Here is a 24732-nt window from a genome sequence, read left to right on the forward strand (position 1 = left end):
CAAATTGTGACACAACATTGTACTGCAGTGCTATGTAATGATGAAATTCTGTATGGTTTTTACAGTGGTTTTCATTGATTATGAAATTATTAGACATAGTAAATAAGCATCTTAGAGTGTTTTTTAAATGGTTGAGTGAACATTGAATAACCAGGTGCATCAGGCTGGTGAGGGGAAGTAAGTGTACATGAGCAATACATAAGCTGACTGTTTCATCATAGGGTCATATTCTGTGTGTTATTCTGTGACCTTATTTACAATAGCTGTCAAAATAGACCTTGAAAATTGAGGATTGTTTTGTTTTCTTTTTTAACAAAACCTGAAGAGCTAGGCTTACAGAGTAGTACTTGATTTCTTGCACTTACAATTCAGAATAAGAAATTTTTAAAAACAGAGTTCTTTGCAGAGCTCTTTGTGATTGAAATGGCTGATCAGAGAAGAATAATTATATAGACTAATTGGTCTTCTCAAAAGCAGTAGCCTTTTGGGAGGGGATAAAATAAAATCTTTTCCCTTGCCATTGAAAATAATTTCCATCCACTTTCTTAGTAAGGCATCTTTTGGCGTGGTGAGCTGGACAGTCCAGAATTCAGTTTTCATTCTTTACTCTCTTATCAGAGAGGTCTTCATTTCTTTTACACTTCAGGATGGCAAGGAAAGGAACTTTAGTCTTTGTCTTGAGTAGTGCTCCTATGGAGAAAGGGAAATATCACAGAAGTGTATAACAAACATGGCTCTGAATTGTAAAACTTGCAGGTGAAAATTTCAGAATTCCAGTTCTACACATCTGTTCCCCTTTTGTCCCTATGTTACAATGTTCTTCCATGAGTTCTGAAATCGTGAAAGAGAACTCATGGGCTCAGCAGTCATTGCTGAGTTCTGTCAGTATGTAATTTAGGTAGACAAAGGATGATGAGGACCTGGAAAGAGATATACCAAACATACTGAAGAGCATTCAGTCCAAGGGCCAGGGTGGGGATTTAATTAGAGGCTCGTTCTGGTCATGGAAGAGGCCATGTGAGAATTCCAGAGCTAAACAGGGGAAACGCATAAACTACAGAGACACTTGAAAGGTTGGCTCAGTTTGTACCTCAGGTACATGAGCACTAAAACTGTTTCAGATGCTGCAGGTAGTTCGTATTTGCTATCTTGGAATAAAAAAAAAAAATAAAAGGACTATTGTAGGGTAACACTACTGTGTAGAAATCAGATTTTTTTTACTATAACTTCTATGTATTCGTGCTTTTTTCCCCTCCTTTTGTGTTCTGACATGTTAACTTTGACTTTTAAAACAATGCAATATGGCATACTGATATTTCTCTACTATTTTAGTAGATAAACTTACCTGTTGCTTTATAACAAACAGGAGTTTATGTAAAGCACTGCTTCTTTTTCTGGTAGTAGATTAGAAAGAAGCTGTAATAGTCTTTAAAATGACTGCAGCTCAGTGTAGCTTAAGAACAAATGTTGAAATTTAGTGCTCAGACTAAGCCAGTTTGACTGCTAATGTGTTGTAATTGAGTACCTCAGTTACAGTGTAACAGTTACAATTCTGTAATTGTTTAATTCTAGAACCCCCAGGATGGATTCAGTCGTTTGAAGCGGTGGATTATGATTGGAGACCATCATCAGCTGCCACCAGTCATTAAGAACATGGCATTTCAAAAATACTCCAACATGGAGCAGTCTCTTTTTACACGATTTGTTCGTGTTGGAGTGCCAACTGTTGATTTGGATGCTCAGGGAAGAGCAAGAGCAAGGTGAGACATACAAAATGTCATGCCTATCCTATAAGAAAATACAAAGATAAAAAGAGAAAAAGTACACATATACTTTTGGAAACTTTATTTTATTGTTAGGACAGGAGTTTGCAAAACTGCTTTGCTGAAATACAATCAGATTTATTTTCCTTTTTTGATAATATAATAGTACTCTGCTATTTTATGAGTACTTTAATGAAAATCATATTTAAAGGAATTTTAGTAGTCAAATTTTGTTGGTTTTTTCTTTACAGCTGAAACTTTTTTAGAAGCTTCCTTTTCTTAACTAATATATTAAATATATTTAAGGCCAAATAAATACATTATTTACTTAGAGTTGTATACATAATATTTCCCTTAAATTCTGCAAAAGAGTTCTTTTCTTGTACTATTTCAGCAGAGCTTCAGCTTTTATTGAAGACAGTCATGTTGTCCACCCAAGAGTGTTAAGCCTTTTTTATATATTTAAAGAGATACAGCATCTCTGTAGTACGATAACTTTTTTTATCCATGCATTTGTCACTTTACTGTGGTAATGTAGATGTTTTATTTATTGTGTAAATTGCATATTTGCGGGGTTGTAGTAAGAAGGTAAAATAAAACCAAAGAGAAAATTACTCCATATAAAATCTTGCTACTCTAAGTTTAGTTTTAAATCCTGATTTTTCTTTTTTTTATTTTCATAAAATGAACAAGAACTTATTTTTTTTTCATGTAGGAATTGTTGGGGGGGTAGAATATTATTTTCTAGTCATGAAAAACAGTTCAGTCTGATTTTAAAAATGCAAATTATAGCTGAGTATGGTGATAAATTAAGTTTATTTTGCCATCTGCTATTTTGCAACATCTCTGCAAATTTCTTAGAGCAGAATTCTATCACTTCATAAACCATTTCATCATCTAGGATTTTTTCCATACCTTCCTATGCTTTGTCATAGGTAGCTTCCCATGAACTAACTGCTACTTTACCTGGTCTGGATTTTGTTGTATGTTTGTGAATGAGGCATTTTGTTTATATTACTGTCTCTATAAATACCAGAGGTGATTCAGAAGTGGGTAGATATCAGTAGCTTCCCTTCATGTCCCATGTTAATATATGGCAGTATACAAAATAAGAAAATTCATTTCTTTTTTGCAGTAAGAAACTTTACAGCAGATAATGCTGAAAATCCTTTTTCTCCTACTCCTTTTTTCTTGTGAAGAAGCATTAATATTCCTTAAGTTTTGTTACCCATGGAAATTCCTACTAGATTTCTTTGCACAATATGTACCCTTCAGCGTAAGTCTGATCAAGTAGAAGAGTCTCAAGGCTGCGTGTGCTGCACTGAAGTAAAATCTAAAGCTTTCTGTGAGACATAACCAAACAGAGTTTAAAAACTTAATATTGTTGGATAGCTTGTACAAGTGCTTTCATTTATATACGTATAGCTGTCCAGCAAAATTATTTTTTCAGTTGAAAACCTGCAGAAACATTAATGTTGAAAGTAATGAGGTGTGTGCATTTGAATTGTGTTGAATGAGTTGAATTGAGGGTTTGTCTCTGTGTGTTTTTGAACAGTTTATGTAACCTTTACAACTGGCGTTACAAGAACCTGGGTAACCTGCCTCATGTGCAGCTTCTGCCAGAGTTCAGAACAGCCAATGCTGGGTTTTTGTACGACTTCCAGCTTATAAATGTGGAAGATTTCAATGGTGTGGGAGAGTCTGAACCCAATCCTTATTTCTATCAAGTAAGAGAAATGCTACATATATACTTCATTTAACCTAGATATCACATGTTACATCTGCCATGAAGACAATCAAAATACAGTAAATGGATGTTTTAATTCATGTTCTCAGATAATTGAGTCATGTGTGTGCATGATTCTTTTTCTCCTTTTAATGAGTTTTCAGTGTTGAAAATTATATGTTTTGCTTTTTGCTCAAAGTGATTGACTTTGCTTGAGATCTGTGTTTTCTCAGTGTTTTAGGAGGAATGAGATTTGGTGTATAATTCGTTACAAAACATTGTTTTTGGCCTATAGCAAGTTAAATACTGCTGTGATTCAGCTGTACCGCCATGATAGCGTGGTAGCATTTCCCCTGTACATGAAGGATCAAAGATTGAAATTAACATGGAATTAACACCTTAAATTTTGCTTAAAATTGTGAAAAGCAAACAATGTGCTTTAAGATGATAATACTCATGGTCATTTTTTTCCCCTGTTAAAATCATTGAGTTATGTTTATGTATTTTTTTCAAGATATGTATCTGTATGTTTTGCTTGGGTTCCTCCCACTTTTTTGTTATACAAACTAATGTGCTGTTAGTGAAGAAAACAGTGGTGAGCCATAATCCACTTTATCTTACTTCTAGGTTGAGGGCACAGTTGTTTGGAGGGAAGAGTTTCTTTTTATTTTGTTTTTATGCTATATTTGTTTTTAACACTGTAATGTACAAGTGTTAAAAAGTTGTCCTGTGGAACAGGAATAGCTGGAGTTACTGCCTTAAAAATGAGATTCTGATAATTGAGAGTCTGAGCACTGGTTTAGACCACTCCTGGGCCAAAGAAGACTGGGAACGCTCATGGAAGAACACTGACACCTTTATCATTACAGCAGCGATTTCATGAGCAGGCTCTTCTCATGTTTCCTATAGGGTTTTGGGAGGTTTTTGCAGGGGAGAGGGACTTTGGGTTGTTTTTGTGGTCTTGAGGATTGAGAGATACTAGTAGAGTATGTTGGTGGCATTGCATTGTTTTCCATGAGGTAAGATTGCAGCCATGTATTATTTATTTATGAATTTGGGCATTTCTTTCTAGACTTGGAGGATTAAAATTTATAGAATAGTTTTACACCCACAGGTGTTTGATATGCCTGGCAACTGCATTTTCCAACTAATGCAGAGCCCACTTAATAAGAAAAAATAGCCTAGTCAAACATACGCCAAGTAGGGATAAGATTCCCAGTATAAATAGAGCAGGAGTAAATGTCAGTAATTGAGAGCAACTTTTTAACACGAAAGATAATTTTTGTTGACAGAAAACGGATTTAAACAGGCTGTGAATAACTTTAGTCCGGAAGTTTTGTCCTGTTTCAAATAGGCAGTAGAGTGATGCTTTGGGAAAGACATTGTTCATTATCAGTAATGGCACAGAAAAAATTGTGGTATACAAAATGTGAAATAACAACTGGTCATTTGAAATTGAATAGGCTTGGCCTGCAGTAGAAATAATCAGGTTTGATAATCCAGATGTCTGTCTCCTAATTAATAGTCAAAAGGAGTTTAGTTATTCTAGTTCAACTAGTTCTTACTTTCAGCTTACTCGAGAGTGAGTCATTGCAGCTATTTTCAGGATTACTTGAAATGATGTTGTATTGGTGCTAAGTGTTTTTTAAACCCTTGTATTTCAATGCAGGTATCTGCACATTACCATCTTCTAATACTTTTTAACAAATAATAATTTCACAGTTTTACGTAATGTGGGACTTTGGCATGTGACTTTTTAAGAAGGAAAAAACCAAATACTCCTGTTGATTGAGTTGTGTAATGCAGTTAAGTTGGTAGTTCCTTTTGTATATAAGGCTATAAGTACATAAATAAGTACATATTTAATTTTTAATGTGTAAATATTTAATGATTTAATTTTTAAACAATTACTATTATCTTTAACAATTATTAAACACTTAGAATTTAAACTTGTTGAAATAACTGGGAGCTTCTGGGTAAATACTGGAAAGTGTCAATCAATGACTAACAATAATATTGATGTAGATATTTTCAGCAGTTGTCTCAAAAGGAATCAGAATTAAGTTATTAAACCTATTTGAGGTTCTTTAATCCTTTCTTTGCTCACTTAATAAAAGCCATTTTGAAACATCAGATCTAGAGACATTTTAGCTCTGAGATTTTTCTGATAATGTCATAGGTATTACTCTTTCCAACTTTACAGATTGAGTAATCCTTTCTTTTTTCTTTAAGAATCTTGGTGAAGCTGAGTACATTGTGGCACTCTTCATGTATATGTGCCTGCTTGGTTATCCTGCAGACAGGATAAGCATCCTGACAACATACAATGGACAGAAACATCTGATCCGTGATGTCATTAATCAGCGGTGTGGAAATAATCCACTGATTGGACGGCCAAATAAGGTGACTTTGAAAATATATTGGTCATTGCAGTGATTCTGGTTTGTTTGGTTTTACATTGTCATATTATACAGCAGGCTAATCTGTGAGATGCACAGATTTCTGTGCAAGTATTCCCTGGTAACTACACATTTATTAACTTACATTCTATGGAATTTTGTAAAGTAGTGCCCTTGTTTCTGCCTGTTTGTAATTTTTCATACAAAGTGAAGTCCATGAAGTTGGAAAAGGTATAGACCACCAGAGACAGAATAACTCTTTTGTCATTTATTTTGTTCTCAAAACCCACAAATCCCCAAACCCACAGCTTTTAACAAGATCCACCCAGAGTAGAAATGCTTTGATAAAACATATGATGGATGACAAATCTGATGAAACAAAAAGTATAGTTGTAAAAATCTGGTGCTAATATGAAGGTTTAAACTCTATAAAACTGATGGCTTTCCACAGTCTTTTGATATTAGCATTCCACTGTTATCTATCTGTGTTGAATAAAAATGTAAAAGAAACAGTATACAGTCAGACAAAAGCTGCTCCCAGCATTTCCCAAAAGGAACAGGCTGATGATTTTTGGTTAGCAGCTAGCTAAAGAGTTAAACCATTTTCTTTTCTCTTCCCATCAGTCCAAAGTTGATATTAAAATTTTGGTGTCACATTTTAATTGAAATGGCAAGATTTAAGCTATGGAGGTTTTTTTCTTGATTTTTGATTCTCTAGGTAACAACTGTGGACAGATTCCAAGGTCAACAAAATGATTATATTCTCCTTTCACTAGTGCGTACCAAAGCTGTAGGCCACCTTAGGTATGTGACAAGATACTCTTGTAATGTCATTAAACCGCGTGTTTTCTGTATCAGAAAGATTGTTTATAATACATTACATAAGAATGTTCAGTTATTTGCATATGTAGTAGAAATGCAGTTTAATACTACGTAATGAATGAAGTTCAGACGTACTTCTTTTTATAACTGTCTGGTACCCTCTTCACAACCACTTTATCCTTTAGTAATGGCTGTTATACTATAATTATATTACTGCTGATAGGCTGAACTTGGTTTCACCCTTGTAGAACGATAGGAACGTAATACTTGTTGAACAAATGCAGGCTTAAATTTTCTCATGGATGCTTTCCTGTAAGTGAGCTTTTAATTTGTTTTTGTATCAGAAGATTTTGATCACTGCAGTCACACAGATCATCTAAGTAGTTAGATGAGTTATCAGACTCATGTTTACTCATTCAGAGATACAGAAATGCTATTGTGATTTGTCAGTGTTAACCTGTAAAGTCTAGGGAAGTAGTAAACGGTGATTTTTTAAATTATTATTATTTTATATCAACCTTTCCTTTTACCAGTGTGTTAAACTGATATACATACATACAAACACAGAGATCTATATAATGTTTCTAGGATTTGGAAGTTATTGAAACAGAATGTAAGGAAAAATACTAAAGACAGAGTAGTATTTTAGCAGATTATTTTATATTTCCTTTATTTAAGGCTTCTGTATACTTCTAGTTATTTTTATTGCAACTATGTCATCAGTAAAAAAGAACATAATTGGGTTTGTTTGTTTTCTGAAGGGATGTCCGACGATTAGTCGTTGCCATGTCAAGAGCTAGGCTTGGGCTTTATATCTTTGCAAGGGTATCACTGTTTCAGAACTGTTTCGAGCTAACTCCAGCTTTCAGCCAACTCACAGCTCGACCGCTTCACCTCCATATCATTCCCACGGAATGTTTTCCAACAGCAAGAAAGGTAGGAACAGCTGCTCTGAATTTTGTGGTCTGTAATGGCAGTGCATGTGTTTGCCCACTTTTAAGTGGGCTATAAGAGGTGGAACTGCCTTCTTTCACAGAATCACAGAACAGTTATGGTTGGAAAGGACCTTAAGATCGTCTAGTTCTTTGCTAAACCAGTGCCTCTTTGATAATTATGTCCCTAGAGTTAGCTGCTGTCATAGTACACACAGGCTGGTTTTAGTTGATTTTTCCACAAAATGTAGTTATCAATATAACTGTGCCTACTTTTTCCTAAATTCTGCCTATGTTAAGTGATTCAATGTTTTTCTCTTCTGAGAAGTAGGTTTTTAGTGTGTTACATAATTTTGGTCTTGTTACAAAATAATCTTACTTCTCAAAAAGACCACAAAGCTAATAATTTCTCATTGAAAGAGGTAAAATTCTGTTTGAGTAATTCAGGATAACCAGTTAATTTATTTTTATTGGCCCAGAATTGCAAAACAGTTTTGTTGCTGAGCTAGGTTCATAAATATAAAAATATTATTTGTAATACTGCATTAGATCTTGAAGGAAAAGGTTTTGTTAAGCATCTAAGCAGAGTAGGATGCTAAATGAGGAAGCAGAAGAAAATCTGCTTTGCTTTATGGAGCTTTAAGGAGTGCCTATATAAAATTCAAATTCAATTACAGATCTTTCCCTGGTCTTAAGTGTTATTGACAAGTCTGGGAAGGAGCCCTTCACTTGAAACTTTGAGGTCCACTGTGCAACAAAGAATGAAGTATGCATAGTAAGTGAGGGTGATCCAGAAGGAGCTGGACTGTGGTGGACAAGTAGGCCAAGTCCTAATCTGATTGTCAGCTATTTGGCCTTTAACATGCTAAATGACTCAAGTCCAAAATGAATTATGGAGTAAGAATCAAAACCCAGCCTTCCCCAGCCCTTGGGCTGCAGTATCATGATTAATCAATTATTAATCTAAAGAGTAAGACACTTAGTGTCTTTCCAAAGAGTTCAGGTTTGTTTGTTTTTTTTTCTTTAAAAAGTATTTTTTAATTTTAGGGGGTTTATGTTTTCTAACATAGTTAAATAACTTTTGAGTAATGGTTGTTTTGCTTTGTTGTCTACTTTTTTTTCCCTTCTTAGAATGGAGAAGGGCCATCTCACCAAGTACATGTTATTAAGAACATGCCACAGATGGCTAACTTTGTGTACAATATGTATATGCACATGATACAAAGTACACACCACTATCAACAGGTAAGGACCTTTTAACTCATGGAAGGTGTGCATTTAAAATAAAATTGATTTCTCGTAAGTGACAGATGCTGTTGAGGTTTGAGTCTGTTCCCCAGTATCAAACTTTCAGATATTAAATTTCTTTTTCTCTGCAGTTCTTACCCAGTGAATCTTGCATTTATTTTTTTTTTCTCTTCTGAGAGGCATAGCTTCAGCCAGATTTGAAGCATTTTGCTACCCAGAAAAAGCCTTTGCCAGGTAGACAGGATACTGACTATTTTGGGGAAGTGCTCTAATTATGTCTGCTGTAAAGAAAAGGGGATAGGGAAAGAGGAGTGACACTACTAAAATCTCATCTTCTTGTAATTGTATATTTTTAAAGTATGAAAGCTCACACTGTTCTGTTAGAAACCCAGCCCTATGACAAGATTTGCCTGGAGTCAGTTTATCTAATATAGTTGGAGATCTTTCAACCATGCAGATTTTATGTGATGAAGCCTCAGCGGACTATGCAGTTGGTCACATTCAGATGCAAATTAATAGCCCTGTCAAAACAGACAAGGTCGTGAAAAGCAGATGGTAGTCTCTAAATTTTACTAAAAGATGGGTTTGCTTGATACCTTAATCAAATATGGACCCAATCCTGTGCTAATACCAGTTATTCTTTTTAGATTTCTTATTTTGTCTATTGCTAGCTAAAATCGGTTACAAAACTGCAGCTTTCCTACTGCGGCAATGAATCACATTCTCCTTGCAGGCAAAGCCAAAAAAGTGAACAAAAAAAAAAAATAGGAAAAGAAAATGCAGGTATTAAATTTCTTTTAGCCTATATAGTACAACATGGTATTTTTCCTTTTCTTTGACACTGGACTTAAGAGTAGTAGGCACAAAGCACAACATACATCTAACTGAATCACTGAAGAAGTCTTGAGTTTATATCAGGATCATAAAGGATCTTTGGTTTTGAAATACGCTTTTTCTGTGAACAGATGGATTATAAAAAACAGTATGGTAACTTCAGAGTCTATAAAAATGCTTTTCATATCTCTGCTGGTAGTCATAATTGCTTCAAAGATTTGCCTGTGCTTGTCAGAAATTTGTAATATTAGTGTCATCTAATTGAAGATAAGACATCACTGTAATTAAACACTCAATTTGTCATGTGAAGCTAAGTTGCCTTTAAGGAAAACAAAACTGAACAGTCATCCATAGGAGGTTTATTGAGCTTTCGCTTCATTAAAATGCTTCATAGTATTCCAAGGAAATACCCATCCTGTCATTAAATAATGTAAGGCTGCAAGAAGTATGAGGGTTTCTGTACAGCCTGGAATTGTATAGCTGTCATCCATACTCTTCAGCTAACTGTATGCTTGGTATTACTTTTTTTCCAAAATCTGTAATACAGCTACCATTGCTGCTTATAATATTTTGCCAACTAATTTTTGTTTGCAGGCAAAAGACTTCGAATTTATGGATGTACTATGTGAAAAAATACCTAAGCATTGCTTAAAGTGTTACTGGAACTTGTGTTGTTCCACATTTACAGCTGTCGGTGCAACTCTAAGTACAGATAATGTTCATATAGCATCCTATAAGATGTTTCAATGGGAAATTACTGGAATGATTTGTTGAAAACAGGCTTATTAATGGCCTCAAAAAGCAAGTTAAACATATCTAGGAGTTAGTAATAGATGAGATTACGGTAGGAATGTGATTGTTGCTCCAAGTAGGGATTTACCATAACCCTATTACTTGTCTGGCTGTTTGGGATACTGTGTTTGATAGCCTTTAATTGCAAGTTCTGAGTTTTTAACATCCTCTTTCAGGCAAAAAATATATGTCTAATAAGACTGTTCTGGGGTTTTTTTGTTTTCATATAGGAATTAAGTGCCTACAGGTGATTAAGGATTCTAGATTGTCTTTGTTGTTCAGTTGTTATCTAATGCAAAATCCTAACTACAAGGTGAACAGTTCAAGCTAAAAAAGGAATATATGCCAAAATAGATGCATTTCTAAGAACTGAAAATCCTTTATTTTTTTAATCATCTAGCGTTTACTGCCCCCACCTGCCATGGTTGAAGAACCAGAAACTACTCAAACTCAGGAGTCTGAGATAGAAGATGAAGTGCAAGATATGCAAGAAGATGCAGCAGCAGAAGAAAATAAAGCAGGAGAAGAAATGATAAAGGAAGGAGAATTGAAAGTGGATGAAGTGGATGAACATCGAACAATGCCAGAACACCCTGGAAGAGACAGTGATAGTGGAGACAGTGAACCCGAGAATGAGACTGAAAAGTGATTCACATGATGTTTGTCCTCTACATGTTTTGGTAAACAGATAAGGGAAAAGACATTTAGGAATAAAATTGCTAATTTTACACTGACTTTTTAAAATGTCTGCTTGTGTAGTGTGACCTGTTTGGTATATTTTTCACGTTATGGACAAGCAAAATATTTGGCAAAAGTTCTACTGAGTTCCTATCAATATCAGTAATGTAATTTGTTTGATGGCCTCAAATGATACACAATTTCCAATTTTCTTTTCATAAGCTATTCAGTAAAGATGCTTTTTATACCAGTTTTGAATATTTGACCTTTAATTCAGTCACTGAGTTGTCCATTAAATCTCACTGGTTTAAGTATATTCAATACTAGTCAGACACTCTATAGTTTCCTTAATATTCTGTAATGGAGAATTCCATGTACAGAGCTGTGCTGATATACACTGAGGTGGTATTTTAGGCATAGGCTCAAGTTCAGTAAAATATTTAATAGTATGTCTATGAGACGTGTGAATTACAATGGGACTTTAAAATGTTCAGAAGTTTTATTGAATTGTGACCTCAGCAGATTCTCAAAATTTCATAAGGCTCAGGTACTTATAGCAATTTCTCACTGTTGACTTCTGATGCTGTTTGTAATTCATAGATGAAGTAAGGATTCAGCTTTTCAATAGCACTGCTTTTTAAATTAGTGTATTGAAATAAATTTCTCTTGCTGTAACAGGGCACAGTAATTGCCCAGGATAAAGCCAAAGAGGAAGAAAAATCAAAGTAATTCCCTAACTGCAGGATTTGCAAAATATACAATATTGATATTAATGACATCATGGTGGAGTGGTTTTTCTAGGGCGACTTCTGAGTGTACTTCTTTCATAAAGTAATCAGAGAGAGTTTTTTCCCCAGGTTCATTAAGAATCTTGGCAAATTATTCAATGGTTCAAAGAGACTTTTGGATTTCCAAGTGGATTTTCAAAGCAGTAGCCTTCCCTTTCCCTTACTGCTGGCAAAGGGAAAATGGTGGTGTGCTGCAGTTGTGAAGCTACCAGAAGGACTTCCTCGATAAATTGACTAGAGAATAATTAAATTGACTTTATAAGCTTTTATTGATAGCACTGAAGTTATTTTTCTTTGTATTTTTATAGTATAATGAGGAAAAAAGAAATAGTATAAAGTGAAATGTAAGCCAGGCTCCTTGAAACAGATCTGTCATATACTGAAATCATTCTACCCCTCAGTTAGAGGGGAGCTCAGGAGTAACAAATCCTAATATTTGCTGTAGCTACACGGTGTTCTCTTACAGTTTTCATTTGCTGAAATGAAGTTTTCCCAAGCAAGAAAACTTATGAATAGAATGTGTGTTCTTTCATTGGTTGTTTTGATTGGAAGGGGGGTGTACTATTTATTACCAAATCACCTTGGGAGAGCAAATATTATAGTGTTGAACACCTGGGTGTTAAGTTTCATGCAGTAGCATTCACCTGTTCATGCAGGTTCAAATAATACAGGGCCTTCGAGCCACAAGGATCTAACTCATCTGTGGGTTTTCATCTTTGTTTTCCAGCTTATTTTCTGTAAGTATTTGGGTCTGACAATCATTTATTGTGCTGTATTATTTTAGGAATTGGAAAAGTATTCTCAAACTCCCTTTATAAAATGGATAATGTAACTAACAGAGATTCTACCAGTAATTAGGACAAAAGTACCCAAAGCCAAAAGGAGATGCAAAGACCTTTTTGAGTCATGTACAGTTTGCAATTAACTGTGAACACGCCTGCCTGTGTGGTGATTGTTCCCTTGTGCAGGTCTCTGGTGTACATGGTCATTTCTGGCTCAGTCCTTGTATAACAACAGCCAAGTATAGAGTCATCCCAGACTTCAGTGTTGCCCTAAAATGGTGAGAGGAGTTGTAATGAAGGTTGGTTTTGGCTAAGGTGCAGGAAGAGACAATTGAACTGCAAACAACTGCAAAAGCTTGAGCAGCCTTAATATACAGTTTTCTGAGGGACCAAGCACCACCTGTAGAAGAGATGAAGGTATTGTTGAGGCAGCTTGAGCTGAGCAAGTGGTTCATTATCCTATGTATGCTGAACTTTGCTTTTTTTCAGGGACATGGTAGCATTAGGAGAATACATCTTCTAAAGTCTCGAAAATCATGTTCTTGTAGCAGTGGCTGTAAGTTTCCTGTTTGGTGGTTTGGGGCTTTTTCCCTCAAAGCTTTTCAGCTGTAATTTTTGGCAGTGAATTTTGATGATAACCAAAATCATCATGATGAGTTTTGTCTTTGAACAAAGATTAACTTTGTCTTTTCTACCAAAATAGTTTTTGTGTTTTGTTTACATTTTCTCACAAGAAAGAGTAAGTGGGGGAAGTGCAGCAGTCTAAAACTGTAATTTTGATATACAGTGTTGTTGGATAACAGTTGAGACTTCACCTGGAGTATTGTGTGCAGTTCTGGTGTCCTCAACATAAAAAGGACATGGAACTGTTGGAACAAGTCCAGAGAAGGGCCACGAGGATGATCAGGGGACTGGAGTACCTCCTGTATGAAGATAGGCTGAGAAAGCTGGGGCTGTTCAGCCTGGAGAAGAGAAGGCTGCCTGGAGACCTCATAGCAGCCTTCCAGTATCTGAAGGGGGCCTATAGGGATGCTGGGGAGAGGGACTCTTCATTAGGGACTGTAGTGACAGGACAAGGGGTAACGGGTTCAAACTTAAACAGGGGAAGTTTTGATTGGATATAAGGAGGAAATTCTTTCCTGTTAGGGTGGTGAGGCACTGGAATAGGTTGTCCAGGGAGGTTGTGAATGCTCCATCCCTGGCAGTGTTCAAGACCAGGTTGGATGAAGCCTTGGGTGGTATGGTTTAGTGTGAGGTGTCCCTGCCCATGGCAGGGCGGTTGGAACTAGATGATGTTAAGGTCCTTTCCAAACCTAACTATTCTATGATTCTATGATAAGGTAGGTTCTAACTTCCTTCAAAGGAGAAGCAAATACCTGATCCTTTCTCCTCCCCTTAGAATAGACCTCTGCAGTTTCCTGGGACATAAGAAGGTTATGAGTCCTGAAAAGTATTTTCATGAGGAGCAGAAGTTAACTTTTGCTGATGGAATGGCTTTGCTGACAGGACAAGAGAGACCAGTTTTATCATCTTTAAAAAAAGATGACCTAGAGGAGGTGTTGACCACATACTGGATAAACATGATGACATCCAATTCTTGTTTCAATAGAATTATGTAACACTTAAAAATCTTGTAAAACAAGCAGACAAACACAAATGTCCTAGTGAGCAAATGGATCACAACCCACAGCAGTCAAGAAGCTGTGAATGTCATTACGACATAAGGCAGTGTAGTTTCCCTTTGCCAAACATAGTAATCCTCACAGTACAAACAATCAATAGAAAATGAATGCTTTAGGGAGAGTCCTGGAGATTGTTTTTATGGCTCTTACTGCTTCCTTTTCTGTGTGGTTTCTCAAACATAGTTCTCTTAACAGTCCTTTTTCTCAGAGGACTGGTTGCTTAGGTACCTGTCAAAAAAAGCCCTATAACTCTAATGTTTATGTGCTATAGTACTGATCAACACATTTTAAAAGACTACTGTTTCCACTGCAAGTTGAAAAAGAACTTGAAAGACTTTCAGCTAAGTATGCTCTGTAAGTCCATGTATTTTCATGGTTTCTGGTAGATTTCTGAGAAAGCACAGCACTCAAACTGACAAAACTCTTGCCAACACAGGCATTTACAAAATTATTAAGGTGAAGAGAATGCAAGGAAAGAGGGAGAAATTATACCTGCAATGCTACTCCCTCTCAGTTTGTTAACAATAATATTTTGGGAGCCTAAATACTACTGCTGTAGTAAGAAAGTCTTTTCCTATTCCTGTGGTAGGTAACAAGGACAGGTTATTTCTCTGGGCCTTGCTGTGGCAGGGCTTTAGTCTAACCCATATTAAGGATAAGATGTGCTATTAAGAAAAATAGTAAGATTCATTTATCTTCCATTATGATTTTTACTCACCTTGGGGGAAAAAATAAGAGCAAGGACAAGGATCTTTGAATCAATTAACAGCATTGCTTAAATGTGACACAGAGAAGTCTGTTGCTGTATCATTGTGTCTAGAAAACAAGATAAAAATAAAAGCTGAAGAGTTATTTCAGTTATAGCTAAGAAACTTCCCAGAGTTCAAGCATTATCTCTCTGCTTGAGAAACATTATCAGAGCAAACAGTATAATTCCGCATCAGTATCTTAAGAAAATTTAGACCTAAGCAAAAAGTTGAGCCAGTTGCCAGTTCCATAGCTCATCTATAGATATCAGTGGAAAAGCATATGCGACTACAGCATGTGTTTGCCTAATGAAACATTAGAATTTCATGATCCCAGAGAACAGCATAAAAGAATAAGCTGGAGAGCCAAATAAGGGTCAGGAATATATCAGTCCTGGCACTGTTTGCAAGAGATAAAAAGAAGCCGCCCGTATTGCATTTATCAAGTGTGAATTCCTAAATTGCTGCAACCCAGTGTCAGGAAGCCCTGCTAGGCATCTAGAGACGCTTCAGCATCCTGCTGTGCTGGCCTGACATCTCATATGTGTCAAGAGCACTTATTTTTAGATGAGACAGTCATTAGGGACATAACATACCTTAACTACTGTAAAGAAAGTAGTTCAGGGCCAGCAGAAGTGAATAGGGAGAAGCTCAGTATAGAAGCACTGAAGTTCTGTTTCAAACCTTAATCCGCAGTATAGACTTGCCCTGGTTTTTGAGTGATTTTTTTTTGGCAGCAGCAGCAGCGATGTCCTGTTGGGCTATGCTGTGTTTTCTAAAATGAGACATACCATGTTTTGCATGCTGAGTCAGAGAGGGGAGAAAGCACCTCACCAATAATCTTCTGTGCTGAGGGCAGGTGCAAGAGCACTGAAACAAGACTCACTGGGAAGAAGAAAAGTCCAGCTGCAGAATTGTCTTGCTGCCTGTCACGGATCACCTCTAGAAACATCATCAAAGCTAAATAAGTAACTCCTGTATTGTAATGTCTGTAAACATTACCTTTGAATAGAACTTATGCGTATCCAAACATTGCCTCTGGATGGCTCTGAATTTAAAGCCTAATAATGACTAAAGATAAGAGAAAATGGGTTTGCTCATCAAGCAAGATATGCTTAGAACTACTATTCTTTGACTGATAGAAATCTTTATTGAAACCGAGGTCTCTACTAGCAGTTTTGTACTTTCACACAGATACTAGAGGAGAACAGTACATATCCACCTTCTAGGAAATGGTTAGTTCTTATTTTGCAGACTGGCTTTTACTGGTACCCTACTGTGTGTTGTTCTGGATTTTCTCAACTCTGCCACTGTGTAGTAGCAGAAAATCATGTGGAGTGGAAGGCCAGAACGCATGGCCTCCTGGTCAGTTCTATTTATAATAACATTGTATCTAAAGTGTTGTTATTAATGTGATTTACATAAACCTTGAGATAAACTAGGGATTTTCAGAACAGAAAACAAGTTAGGGAATTAAGAAACTTTTGTGGGGTGTTTTAGGAAATAATGTGATTGTAGAGTTCATGACAATTTTCCCAAAGCAGTGCTTTTCCACAAATGTTAGTTAAGTGTTGCACTTAGGTATCATAGTTAAAAATAATAAAGCTGTTCAAGCACTTGGTTTAGTAATGCAGTTTTTCCTTACATAAATCATACATTATTAGAAAGTCAAATAATAAAACAGGAAGTAAAAGGTACAGTATTCCAAATTAAAAAATAAAATCGGCGACCCACACCAAAAAAGCCCAAAGTATTTCAGTGTTTAAAAATTATGATTTTTTTTTATTATTATTTTTGGTTCCAAAACCCAGGAAATCTTAAAATGTGCAATTTGAGACGAAATTGTGAGCAGCTCTGATCAGGTATGTTCAGATCTTGAAAGTAAGTGGTACTTCCTGCAGGACCACTTGATTTCCAGTTTTGAAAACTGACCAACCTGGCCACAGAAGTGAATGATTCACTATAGCGTTTATGAAGTTCAAGCTGGTTAAGTTGTCCTCAATGTCTCGCTTTCCTATCCTGGTACAGGATACAGTAACATATTATTTCCTTCCTTATACAGGTGTTTTAGACACCTGTGAGTTTTACTCGGGGCTAAGAAATGCTCCTGAGTAGCTCATTAGCTTCAAAGGCTTCATTATCTCATTTGATTTCTAATGTACTATGAACTAATCTTGCTCCTTTATACACAGATACTTCAGTGATGGGGCAGTTGTCCCAGATTTCTCCCTGCAGTGTTCACTCACCAGCATTCTGTCAGTCTGAGCTAAGTGATGAGGCACTGAGGATTGCTGCAGTTCCTGACTCATCTTGATGCCCAGTCCTATGCACAGTACCTTCTGTACCTTTCAGCTCTAAGCTGAAACACTCATTTAAAATCGGAAAGAAAAAATGGACAAAGCAGGTTTAGTGTTTTAAACTTCATTTCTAGAAACACAAATGGTGGTGGAAATAAACAAGCCCACCTTGTGTAGTAGTACGTTTATGTAGGGAAAATTGATTCTTAAGAGAATGTCTTCTGTAATCACAAATGTCATGTGCTTAATTTTGTCAGCATGAAACCTGCTGTTTTACTTAATATAAGGTGAAGTGCATTCTATAAATAATAGTTTAAGCCAGGACTTAATTTTTTTTTTCAATATACAGAAGTATGAATGAATATATACTCATGCTTTCTCCCTGTGGGAATATAGGAAAAGGCTTTCAATGTAAGCAGTGTAATGCCCTTTAAGTGGTGGTTTGGCATCTAATTTTTCCAAAAAGGGTTTGTTCTGCATATTTAAAGTTATTCTATTTGGATTTATTTTATTAAATTTAAAAAAGATGCCTTAGAGTGTTCCAAGATGAATGTGGTGGAATAAAGAGCTGATGAGAGTTATTTCTATTGCTCCTGTACCATGGAGGAAAAGGCAATCCTTCTCCTAGGTTTCTGAACTCTGCCAGCACAGAGTATTAGAGGGCAGCATGTTCCAACCAAGCTAATGAGGGTTTGGGTCAAGAATTTGTATCTTATTTTTCCTAGACCTTGGCTAAAGATGCAAAGTTTTCATACATACAAATAAAAAGCCGTCCTGAAAACTGCTATTCAAACTTTTATATAAGGGTTCATATAAGTGTGGGTAACTTGGGACCTGGATGGCAATAGGTAGAAACTGGTGGGGCCATTAGGTCAGGGTTGCAATAAGCATAAAGGGTCATAAGCAAATTCTGAAGAGATAAGCAGAAACGTCTGCAGTAAGCTAAATACGTACCTTAGTGTTTCAGCTTTAATTTATGGATGTAAAAACAGTTCCATGTTTCTTCTAGCAAGATTTTTTTTTTAGGTGAACTATAAATAGATCTGCTTTGATCAACTTTTTTCCTAATTGGCACCTGTCTCCACCTTTGTCTGTCATTCTCCTTTGAGAAGGAAGGGAAGCAACTGTCTCTCTGACTCTTACCACACTTCATGCCTGCAGAGGAAATCTCTCATCCTTAAGTCAACCAGAAAAGCCTTAGCAGGAATCTTCCCCTACCCTCTGTCTTCCAGGTCTGCACATTGATATTGTGGATTATCAATATTTTAGATGTTCTAGTAAAAATTGCTTAAAATAAGGGCGTCATTCAATAGAACAACAAAGACTCTACTTCCTTATCATGTTCTAGCTTGAAGCCAGATTTAGGACATCTTAAATACATTGGCAACCGAGATGTTTGAAGGCAGTTTTAATTAGGTATTTAAGTAGCCTTTTATGAAAGGCAATCAGAGATTGAGCACTGATTCACAGTATTATTTCAATGAGTGCATGTTCAGAGTGAAGACTAGCCTGTTTGTGTTCTAATGGAAGAAAAAAAATAACCATCTGCAACTGAATGTTAAGGGCCTGGGCAGCAAAGTCAAGACTGAAATATATTGCCACTGTTTTGCTATGTCCTGAGCAGCTTCTTTATTTGAATTAATTCTTCTGCTTAAGTTGTCTGGGTGTTTAAAATTTCAGCTGGCAAGCTGTCAGGCTTGCCAGCAGCATTCTAACTGTGAATATCATGACATCTGTATACGTACATTTTCAACCATAATATTTGTTTAGCAACTTCAGTGCTGAAAAAAGTTATGAAAAAGCCCCAATTCTTCATATACACTGTGAAGAAAATGTTGACATGACTCAGGCATAATTTTGACATAATTCAGATCACCACGTATTTATCTTAACTCTGTCAAACTAAATGCTCAAATCAAGACATATTCTTTGAGATATCTAGGTAACAAGAAATTTACTTAGAATATCTTCTAGCATTTCACTCTGATGTGATTTAATGTAGCTTAAGTGGATTTTACCAGAATTTTCTGAAGCGTAAAAAAGTTGAATTATAAAAAGTGGCCTATACAACAGCATTTGTAAGCTGCCTTTTTAAAAGAATTACCAAATGTGGTAACAGAAAAATACACTGAAAATTCATTTTCTAACAAAAAGATGGAAAACACAAAATGAAGGAAATTGCAGGATTCGTGAAGTATCTGGAGTGCTTGTGTAACTGACACAAAAAGAAACCTTCCCATAGGGATCTGGGGACACATTTTCCTCCCTGTTTGGTTCTGTGCTGTTTCTATTGTATGCCTGTTCCAAAATGCAGTCTTTTCCAGTGGGCAAAGCAGAGTTTTATGTAAGATAGATGTGAAACTTTTTAGCCATCCTTATTTGTCTATCCCTGTCATGGAAGGAAGGGGAAGACATTTTTAATATCTCTAGGATAGTCCAGGTCTCTCCCCCAAAACATGACATGCACATGCATGAGTGCCTATCTTCAGTTTCCCTGCCTCAATAGTTACCATATCAACTAAAATGATGCTGCCAAAACCGCTGTCAGGGCTGGAAGCTGCATCTTCAGCTCTGCGGCACGGGTTACACTCCATGCTTTACCAGAGCAGCCAGCAGCTCCCATTGAGTTATGTAGTTTCCAGCTGATGTTGGTGACTTCAGCACACTTCTGTCCTTGCCCGGCAGCTCCAGCCAGCCCAGCCTCCCTTTTGTGCTTACATGAGCTAGCGCAAAGACAGTTTCTCCCACGGCTGCAGTTCTACAGGTGTGAATGTGAGGCAGTGCCAGGCTCAGTGGGCTCAGCTCCTGAGAGACATTTGCTGTTTGCAACAATCCATCCGTTCCTTGCGGCCCACCCAAGGCCTGAGGGCACATCCGTAGCTGTGGGCATGTCTGTGTGTTGGTACAGTGTAGCTGTGTGTTGGTACAGTGTAGCTGGTCCTGTTCAGGCAATGAAAGAGGAGAAAAAGGCTTTTGGTGAACAATATTCACCTCGCTTTTGCTGCTTGGGTGAACACCTAGCAGAGAAAATCTGATAATTTAAAATGTTCATAGAGTTGTGATATAACGGTAAGGCTGTTTTCAGTATATTTTTTCTGACTTACTGATAATTGAGCAATTTCTGTACTTTTCAGTACACATAAAGCAGCATAAATTGAACTAATAAATCCACACTGTCTTTTCCCTGAGCCCCAGTCTTATTTTCTAAACAGGAACATTGAAAGCAGTGTTAGTATGTTAGTATGAAATATTAGTGTGATTAGTATGAAATTAGTCCATGAGAAACGCTATCTTGGTAGAGTTATATCATTCAGGAAAACATTCTTTCTGGTCATTTTTTAAATGTTTTATAAACTGAACTTCGTGGAATAAATGGAAGTGTTTAGGCTGTCCATAGACCCAGAGCTAGTTATTTTTCATGACACTGTTTACTCTGTCATGATTTTAAAGCACTGCCTGCTGTCATGTTCATGTATTTTATTAGGGTCTGAATTAGAGCAACCCATTTAACTCAGTAATACTGTGCCACCTGCAGGGATTGCTCATTAGGCTAACACTAATACTGCTTTTCACTACCCTAACTTCTCTTTTTTCTCTTGATGCTCAACCACTTCATCACCTTCCATATAGGGCTGGTTAACAGTAGTCCTTTGACAATGAAGGTGTGCATAGTAAACACTTGGGTTTTAATTTTAAAAGAAATTCCTGAGGAATTTGTATTTTGACCATGTAATCTCAATTATAAATTATGAAAAATAAGAACTGTTTTAGTGTTTTAGTAGGATCGATTTGTTTTTCTATTGTTTGAGTTTTCTTGGTTTATTTATCAGCTGGACATCTCACAAGACTAGCAGAAAATACCAGGTTATGCTTTGGATTGTGTAGCATTTTCATACATATAAATATATCTGCAATTTTCCAGACTGCTGAAAGAATGAACAAGGTGGAAATAAAATGCTCTGACAGCTCACAGCACATCTCAGTCACTGGGGAGATAACTGTTAATAGTCTTCCTGGATAATAGGCTTGATGGATCTGTTAAATAAAGCACATAGTCTCAAAGCTCAGCACAGGGAGTTGGTGATAATGAAAAGGACCAGCAGATATGTAAACTCAATTAACTTAATACTAGTTGTGTGCCACCTGTTCTCATTAAGCCAGAGAATAACAATCAGAAGTGTCCTTCTTAAATTGTCTGTTAACAACATGAGAACTTCTGCAGATTTATTGGGCTAGCTGTAGTCTGGAACTTGGGATTTTCTTCATGTGTTATATTCCAAACATTAATTGTATTCTTCATCGATAGCCATATTTTCTCATGTATTGAAGGAACATTGCAGCTTTGTAGATCTATGTCAAAAACTTGCATGCAAGTCATCCTTGCCTAGAAAATTACTCATTAAAGTGAATCTGATATTTCCCTCTTCCTTGGGAAGTTTTCCAGGAGGCATGTGTGACTTGGTATTTGTTACATTCTACTTCTGTTAAATACAGGAAACAAATTTTTCTTGGCTGAAAATATCTTTTTTTCCCACAAAAGTGAAATTTTCAAACAGAGTTCTATCTATGTATCTCTGTATAGACTTGCAGTTGAAGTTAACCCTTCTTTTCTGTGTCACTGGGTTTCAGATGGCAGACTGCAACTGCTTGGTGTGGAGATTATTCTGGCTCATTGTGCTGGTGTTTCTTGGCTGGCCCATAGGCATAGCCTTGTGTGCCCTCTATAGATTCTTTTCTTCTCTCACTACTTTAATAGGACTAGATGAATTAAGTGAAGTGTTGCTGAAGGGTACATGTTCGGGTAGGCAGCATGCTCAGAATGTGTGCAATGGCAAGCGCCTGTGTTAAGCAATGGAGACAGCCCTGAATCAGACAAGCATTCAACTCTATGCTGCTCTGTTAATCTTAATTTTTCAGTTTTAAACAAACTTTTAGTTTTTAACTGTGTACATTTCTCTTGAGCATGTCTAAGAAGCCTTAACAATCCAGAGGTTTGTGTTCTAAAATATATGATAAAAGTTATAGCTACTGTTTTCAAAATGAGTAATGATACCATGTACTTGGAGAAGGTAGCTATGTAAGCCTCCCTCGGGTTTTGAGCTCAGTGTCAGAATCTAATTAAATAGTTGTAGATACTGTTTAGAGGTGGAATATGCTTTCTGGTTCTGATTAAGATGCTTGTAAAGAGTGGATACTGAACTGGAAATTGGCTTTTGTGAATAATATTCTAATCCACAGTGCACATTGCAGAGTAATAACAAAAGTGAAATTCTGATCTGATGTCTTTACAGTATGTATTTTTTTATACAGATATTTCAGTGTCTCTTTAGTTCCTTTGCAATAGACTTTAGAACTCTTGTGCATTAGCATCTCATTTGTGTTAATTTCCTGCAAAGAGCAACTTCACTGGGGAAAGAGAGTGGCATTATGATGCTATATGCTGTCCTACTGAATATCAGCTTTCTGGGTTTTAACCTCCCCGGGATGTTTGTGCAAATTGTATCATGCTTGCAAAGTCAAGCACCCAAAGTCAGGAATGGTGCTCTAATGATTAACTAGAAAATAAATGACTGCATGCATTTTCTTTAGCACGGGTCTTGGCATCATTCTGGGTGTGATGCTTTGGATTTTAATATCATCAAATATATTCCAGAGTTTCTCATATGTGGATATCGTCTTGTTCTGTAGAACCCTTGGGAAACTGTGGTAAAGAAGGCTACATCAACATCCCTGAGGAAATCAGTGAGTCTGTCTTTCCTAGCCTACAGCTTAGACAACAAGCTCTACAGACAGTTTACTGAATTTACAGACAACAATTACTTGTGCTGAAAGGGAAGAAGAGGTACAGAAACAGCCCCAAAATATCTCTCATTTTGAGTAACCACCTAATCACCGGGGTGTAGCAAGAGATCCAATCTTGTCTATATCTAGCCATACTTCTTCTTGTAGAAGCTCCTGCCTAGAATTTCCTGTAGCTTTGTTCTGGGAGTTAGGGATATGTCTACCACAGTTGGAACACAGGAGGATTACATATGCTATTTACCAATAAGCTACAGCTATTAAAAAGTCGTTGTAAAATAAAGTTGGCCATAACTGAAGTATTTTTTGTTTCTTTCAATGAGAATTGCAAGGGGCTTGAGCCCTTAGAAAGTGTGTGAATGTAGACTGGAGGAGGGGGCATCTAAGCTGTGGAGACAAACTGTATTTCCAAAAGACCATTGTCCTCATTTGTCCTCAAACAGCAAGCATCATCTTATGCTGAATTAGGTGATGGTACACAGATGTTTAATATTTTAGAGGATAGGATCAGAGGAAACACAACACTGATTGAGGTAATTCACTGCTTAGGGTTGATTTTTTGCTGATTCTGTTCTCTGAAACATTTAACTTCCCCTGTGAATTAACACTGAACTCAGGAGCTGTGAATCCTTGCTAGGGCAGAGTAGGCAGCTAAAACTTAGGCATTAAACATTCATCTCTCATGCATGTTAATATAAAAGGTGGAAAAATCAGCTTTCGATTGACCACAGTATGTGTTCTGGATATGGAAAATAACAAAGAAATGAAAATAACAGAAATATATGTACCCAAACTCAAGCCCAAAACATAGCATGTGCTTCATATGCAGACTCCCTGTAGGGAGCCTTCTAAGTGCTGGAACAAAAGAATATCTTTTATACTTATTCAGCACAAACAGAATGACATGGATACTTTCTCTTTTCTCCCTCTCTTAAAGCTCCGCAATAATAAAATGGAATTGAAACAAACTTCTGAAAAATCAGATTTTGTTAAAAGCTATTTTCAGAATACCTGTCTGTAGTAACATTGTTTTATTTCTGCACAGAATTAAGCTTTCTGAAATCAATGTTATAATTACATTATCTTCTCAGTCATAAAAGTTACCGTGTGACTTCCAACCGCATTTGGAATCTGGTAAAATGGAGCCTGAAATGCACAAACAATTTTTAGTTGCTGCTTAAGCCTCACAGCTACATTCTGGGTGTACTGGAACATTAGTGGTTTTGCTCTTCATTTTGCTTCTATTATGTATCTGTTTGGTACCACAGAGGACCTGTTGTGTCAGGGCTATGTTCATGATTCTGGGTCTCAGAAGGATTTCTAAGAGCTACAATGGGAGTTAACTGCCAAATGATCTTTATGAGCATCTCTTTCAGTTGATCTATCCTCACCATATCTCTCAAATTTGAAACTGGGAGGTGATTGTTCAAATCATAGAATCATA

At 36.5% G+C, this 24732-nt stretch overlaps 1 protein-coding gene across 1 annotated transcript in view; it reads left to right on the forward strand.

Annotated features, from left to right (window-relative positions):
• The window catches only part of AQR (aquarius intron-binding spliceosomal factor), a 49403-nt gene extending 37433 nt beyond the window's left edge, over positions 1–11970 (forward strand). Inside the window, exons 29-35 of the mRNA XM_061463427.1 lie at positions 1573–1760; positions 3319–3490; positions 5722–5892; positions 6607–6692; positions 7472–7646; positions 8774–8887; positions 10917–11970. Of these exons, the coding sequence (XP_061319411.1) occupies positions 1573–1760; positions 3319–3490; positions 5722–5892; positions 6607–6692; positions 7472–7646; positions 8774–8887; positions 10917–11165 (1155 nt within the window). The 3' untranslated portion in view covers positions 11166–11970. The remainder of the gene's footprint in view (positions 1–1572; positions 1761–3318; positions 3491–5721; positions 5893–6606; positions 6693–7471; positions 7647–8773; positions 8888–10916) is intronic.
• Positions 11971–24732: the final 12762 nt, after the last annotated feature.

The sequence above is a fragment of the Pezoporus flaviventris genome, unplaced genomic scaffold, assembly GCF_033815535.1.
Source record: "Pezoporus flaviventris isolate CSIRO_AGI_PZ_B2104156 unplaced genomic scaffold, CSIRO_AGI_Pfla_v1 ptg000036l, whole genome shotgun sequence".
Taxonomy (NCBI): Eukaryota; Metazoa; Chordata; class Aves; order Psittaciformes; family Psittacidae; genus Pezoporus; species Pezoporus flaviventris.